This window comes from Sinocyclocheilus anshuiensis, unplaced genomic scaffold (assembly GCF_001515605.1).
Source record: "Sinocyclocheilus anshuiensis isolate Anshui unplaced genomic scaffold, SAMN03320099.WGS_v1.1 scaffold166, whole genome shotgun sequence".
Classification (NCBI taxonomy): Eukaryota; Metazoa; Chordata; class Actinopteri; order Cypriniformes; family Cyprinidae; genus Sinocyclocheilus; species Sinocyclocheilus anshuiensis.
The window spans coordinates 489,009-494,891 of NW_015546050.1; the positions used below are offsets into that span (position 1 = coordinate 489,009).

The 5,883-nt window shown below is 38.8% G+C and overlaps 1 protein-coding gene across 1 annotated transcript in view; it reads left to right on the forward strand.

Annotated features, from left to right (window-relative positions):
• Positions 1–513: 513 nt before the first annotated feature.
• LOC107699145 (neurexin-1a-like) overlaps positions 514–5,883 on the forward strand; it is a 162,232-nt gene continuing 156,862 nt past the window's right edge. Inside the window, exons 1-2 of the mRNA XM_016500329.1 lie at positions 514–589; positions 1,836–2,909. Of these exons, the coding sequence (XP_016355815.1) occupies positions 2,201–2,909 (709 nt within the window). The 5' untranslated portion in view covers positions 514–589; positions 1,836–2,200. The remainder of the gene's footprint in view (positions 590–1,835; positions 2,910–5,883) is intronic.

Below are 5,883 nucleotides of genomic sequence, written 5' to 3' on the forward strand. Positions count from 1 at the left end.
CTTTAACAGTCCAGTAAGAGTGAATGGTGTGTGGAAGGAGGTGGGGAGCCTGGAGTCCAGACAACTAGCCTATATTATTTACCAAGATTAACAAATGGACAGAATGGATAGAAATCAATTTTCATAACATTCTAAAACACACTTAGGTTATACTGTAATATTATTTATGTATTTGTTATCATAATTATTATTTTAAAGGGGTCATATGATGCGATTTCAATCTTTCCTTCCTCTTTGGAGTGTCATATGACCCCTTTAATTACTCTTGTTTTAATAATAATAATAATAACAATAATAATAATTATTATTATTTGACAGTTTCCGTTGTGTTTATTATAATAATGTCGACAGTGCGCTTTTAGTTCAATGCTGAACAATAGCGATTTACGCGCGATAGCTAGTAATTGACATCATCGCGGGCTTTGTATTGACAGAAATGAACGCTCGCGCTGTCCAAGGTGCTGCAGAGCACGTGACCCGTTGTGTGTCAGAGCTACAGCCCCTGCACATTTACTCGCATCACAGCTTTACCTCAACAGCTTACTTCAGCTATCGTTTTCAGCAGTCGACGAGAGCCACGGCGTACTGGGTAAACCGATTTTCACCTCATTCCAAACGCCTCTGTGTATGTGTTGTGTGTGCTAGCCTATTCTGCAGAAATCCCATATAGATACACATCGAGACATTTATTCACAGAAACAGCGTTCATTAACACTCCAGATGCGCTCGTGCGATGAGGAATATAATTTCGGTTTGTCCGAATGGATCATTTGTTGTTCTTTTCTGAACGGATTCAGGTGAGCTCGATTAATGCTGTTTGTTGGCATACGTGCTTTACAAGATTTCTAACATGCAACATGAAGGGCTTTACTATGTTCTTCTGTTGAAGCTCATGAGGGAGTTCTCGAGCTGCGTGTGGTGCATATCACCTCTGATCGCAGCGATTACATCTGGAGCTTCATTCAAGACGAACAGACATTACAGATCTATATTGTGCATCTCTGTATTATTCTTAGTGTCTTCGAACTGTTCTGAAAATGAAGAGATGAGCTTGTGCACTTGTGCTTTATGAACCACATAAGGTTGCACACGCAAACATAAACGAACCCAAACGCCCTTAACGTGTTATCCAGAACACAGGGTTGCTTTATTGCCTAAGACTTTATTTATTATCGTTGAGACACACATAGGAATCAATCATCATGGACAATGATGTTTATGTTCTAATCAGATTATTAAATATATAAAAGAGATGGGGCTAGTTGTCACGTTTTACACCAGTAAATATTTGGTTAGGTATGTTTTTTTTTCCCCTTGCAAAAAAAAAAGCTATTAGACATTCCCACGGTTTCCCAGAAAATAAATAAATAAATAAATGCATTAATTAATAAGAATAAATAAATAAATAAAAAGTCAGTTTATTAAACTTGTAGTGGGGCATGTTGTCACACTGTGGGGGGTTTATTGACATGAAAAAAAAAAATACTGGCAAACACTTAAACTTCAGTTTTTATGCTTTTTGTCCTGCAGTGAAGGTTGCTTAAGCAATAGTAAAACAGTCATGTTTGTCTACTAGGATTTGTGTTAAGTCAGTGTTTCCCAACCCTGTTTCTGGAGGCACGCCATCGCGACACATTTTCTTACTCTTTTTAATTCCTAACACTTGATTCAACTCCAAAAGCTGAAATAGATGAGGGAGACATCCAAAATGTGTACCGCTGGTCTGCCTCCAGGAACAGGGAAGGGAAGCACTGCTGTAAGCAACTAATTCTTCCTTAGGATGTCAGAAAGACTGTCAGATGAACTGTTATTGTGTTTGTTTGTTGTTCCTCCAGTGCCTATGGCCGTATGTTGAGAGATCAGAGATGACATCTGCGGCCTGCTTCTGCTGAAAGAGGATTTAACCCTTTAAAGCACATATGGTCAAAACCACAGTATCAGACAAAAAGTAACCTGATGGATGACACTAAACACTGTGGATACTGCAACGTGTGGATGATAGTTGGAAAAAAATAAAATGCAGCACAAAAATAAAGTTGATGACGTGAGGAGAAAAGTTGTGAAATGGTCTCTCTAGATGTTGAAACATCCTGAGAGAGACTGTCTGGTGGTTTACGTGATTTGGAGATTGTGGTCACTATTATAAGTTGTCCACTCTAAATCTTACTAAGGTTATTATAAACTCAGCAACGTCTACATTATGATTCTTCAAATGCGACATGGTGCCCATCTCCTCTGGATTGGACTGGTTGTATGTGCTGTGGAAGCTGGAGCTAGTCTCCGGTTTACTGGCGCAGAGGGACAGTGGGCCTCGTTCCCCATGTGGAACGCTTGCTGTGAGAGCGAGATGAGCTTCAGCATGAAAACCAAGAATTTGAAGGGACTTCTGGTGTACTTTGATGATGAAGGCTTCTGCAATTTCCTCGAGCTACACATACATGAGGGGAAACTCGGACTACGCTTTTCTATCTTCTGTGCTGAGCCTGCTTCCGTGCTTTCAGATGCTGTCATCAATGACAACCAGTGGCATGAAGTTACAATCAGGAGGAACTTCAGAAACACTACACTCATTGTTGACAAAGAAATAAAGTGGGAGGAGGTTAAGTCCAAAAGGCGGGATATGACTGTCTTCAGTCACCTGTTTTTAGGAGGGATTCCACCAGAATTGCGATCGGTGTCTTTACAGCTGACATCGGACACTGTGAAAGATCTCACTCCCTTTATGGGCTGGATAACAGACTTGAAAGTCAACGATTCAGAGCCTGTCATGATTAGCGGTGCCGGGGTCAGCGCTGACCTCTGTGGCTCACACAACATGTGCTTAAACGGAGGTGTATGCAGTGTTGTCAACAATGAGCCTACATGTGACTGCTCTGAAACCGGCTATCAGGGAAAGGACTGCGGTGAAGGTAAGATATCTCGATTCAGCTACATTGCATGTGATTGATAAAGCTGCAAGTCATTTGCAAATCAGTTAACAAGCCTAGACTAATTCTGCTTTCAGAGTAGTTCACCCAAAAATGAAAATTAGCTGAAAATGTGTTCACCCTCAGGCCATCCAAGAAGATGTAGATGAATAGAAATGAGTTGAGTAGAAATGTAGCATTGCATCAGTGTCTCAGCAATGGATGCTCTGCAGTGAATGGGTGCCGTCAGAATGAGAGTCCAAACAGCTGATAAAAACATCACAATAATCCACAAGTAATCCACAGCACTCCAGTCCAGGTTACAGTGAAACAAACTCATCGACATCTGGGATGGCCTGAGGGTGAGCAAATTTTCAGCAAAGAGTTCAAATACATTCTCTCAGACATTTGCAGTCACATTTCTTGTTATGCTATTGCGCTACACAAATTTGAGATCTCTTTATAGTTGTAATGCACTTTGTCTAAATGTTTACTTTCGTATTTTGTGTTTACTCTCAAGTTCAAGTTAAACATGTTCAACTTTGATTATACAGCATAAATTAGCAAGTATATAAGTGTATGTATGTGAATGTTAAATTCTTTATATACAAAGTGTCCCTTTAAAAGTAGTACAGTATCTGTATAGTAAATATTGATTCACCGGTCAGTTTTTGGAAGTCTAGATTAGCTATAGATTGGATCAGTCAGCAAGAGTTATAACACAGCCCAGGAATAATGTTGGATGCTCATTTCATTACAGCATTTATAAAGTCTGTAGCTGGAATCTCTCTTGTTTTGAGTTTATTGATCCATTAAATGTGTAATATGTAGACAATAATGTCTTTAAACACTGAGCAGATCATCATTTAGTGGGTTAAAAGGTAAGAGGGGTGCATTCTTCGTAGGCTGGAAAATATGTGGTTCTAGACATTTTGAAAAAGAGACTCATCATATGAAATGATCTACATTTATCTCTGTTTTATGATTGGCTTGTTTGCTGTATTTATTTATTTATTTTTTGTCACCAACAGCAACTGCTTTGTTGCAGATTGCATACACCATACTTTGATTATCCAGTGGCACTTTTAATGAATACAGACTTAGACTCCTTAGTAGATTAATACTTGGGTCATTCTGTGTCAAATCAACCAAATTTCAGAAACTTCCCTGGCTCAGATGTTTGATTTTGCTAATATTTATTTTCTAAAGAAAGATAAACATGTATAGTGATGAAAGCCAAAATATTAAATGCCACAGATGAATAGCTACAGAGTAATCCATTATTTTGTAGAGGGGGGGTCAAAATGACAGTTTTCACCTGAGATACAGAGCCAAATTACAGGGGGGGTAAATTACTTCAGAAAGATGGCTGCATCATAATGTTATAATTACACAGAGATTGGTAGCTCTATTAGTAAAATCTGTTGACTTTTGCAATCTTTGTTACATTATGTGCCAATGGTGACCATTCAAAAATGTTTTTTTTTCTCCAAAGTTTGCATGCCTGTAACTCGAAGTATTAAAGATATTTAAATATGATTTTAGTTTGTAGTTCTTAATAAACCTTTCTAAGTTTTTTTTCTCCAAAGTATGCATGTTAAAATGAACAAAATCCCTTCTTCCAAATTTTCAGGAAAGTGATTCAAATATAGAATCTTATAAATAGACTATTGAGAGCAAGTAAATGTGTCTCAACTTGACGTTTCAGTGCATTCAGTAGCACTCAGACAAGCATGTTCTATGCAGTTGTTTTGATAGAGGGAAAAGAAGATATAATTCTAATTTCAACATTATTTATTCTTCAGACACTGTTCTTTAAATAAAATAAGTATCAGCTATATAAAAAGTGACCAACATTTGGTTTTCGACCACTGAAAATGGGTAATATTCAATAATCTGAATATGGAGCTGCATTGAGATCCCCATATTTCCGGAACTGAAGGGCCTTGAAAATGAAGATTTCAAAAAGTTTATTAAGAACTAGAATCTAAAATCATATTGCAATATCTTTAAAGGGCACCTATTATGCAAAATCCACTTTTACAAGGTGTTTGGACAGAAATGTGTGTTGGAATTGTGTGTACACAGCCATCTTAGAATGATAAAAATCCATCCAGTCTTTTTTTTTTTTTTAAATCTTCATAAAACCAAATCAGGTTCAAAAAATGAGCAGTTTGGATCCTTTCCGCAATATGACGTCATATTGCGGTAGCCCCGCCCATTGCTATTGACTGACAGGCGTGTATTACCATATCCTCAGCTCTCAGTCTGTTGTGCCATGTCCGCCATTTTGTCTGCGTCCGATCGGCTGTGTCGCATCCATCGTTACAAAGCGGTTGTGAAAAAATATACAAGTACATAAATGATTCAAACTACCATTCCGAGACATTCTGGTTCATTCGCATTATTGTTTCTTCTGCTGTAGTCTCTCCTTCTTCTGGGTCTGAGTTTGGTTCGTACATGTACGGTTGAATACCGGTCCTCTCACTCTCGCTCATGTTGCTTCTCCTCTCTGTTTATTGCCATACGCAAAGCAGAGACATCTAGGCTCCGCCCCTTCTGGAGTCAGGCGGGAAGTTGCAGCTCATTTTCATGTAAGGGAACACACGCCTGAAACAGCACTTAGTTTCTCCTTGTTCTGGGTCTGAGTCTGGTTCGTACATGTACGGCTGAATACCGGTCCTCTCACTCTCGCTCATGTTGCTTCTCCTCTCTGTTTATTGCCATACGCAAAGCAGAGACATCTAGGCTCCGCCCCTTCTGGAGTCAGGCGGGAAGTTGCAGCTCATTTTCATGTAAGGGAACACACGCCTGAAACAGCACTTTTTAGACCCGCCCCAAAAATGACACTTTTCAACACGTTATAATAAACGATCTGTATGGTATTTTGAGCTGAAACTTCACAGGCACATTCAGGAGAGCCATAAGATTAATATTACATCTTGTAAAAAGGTACATAATAGGTGCCCCTTAATAT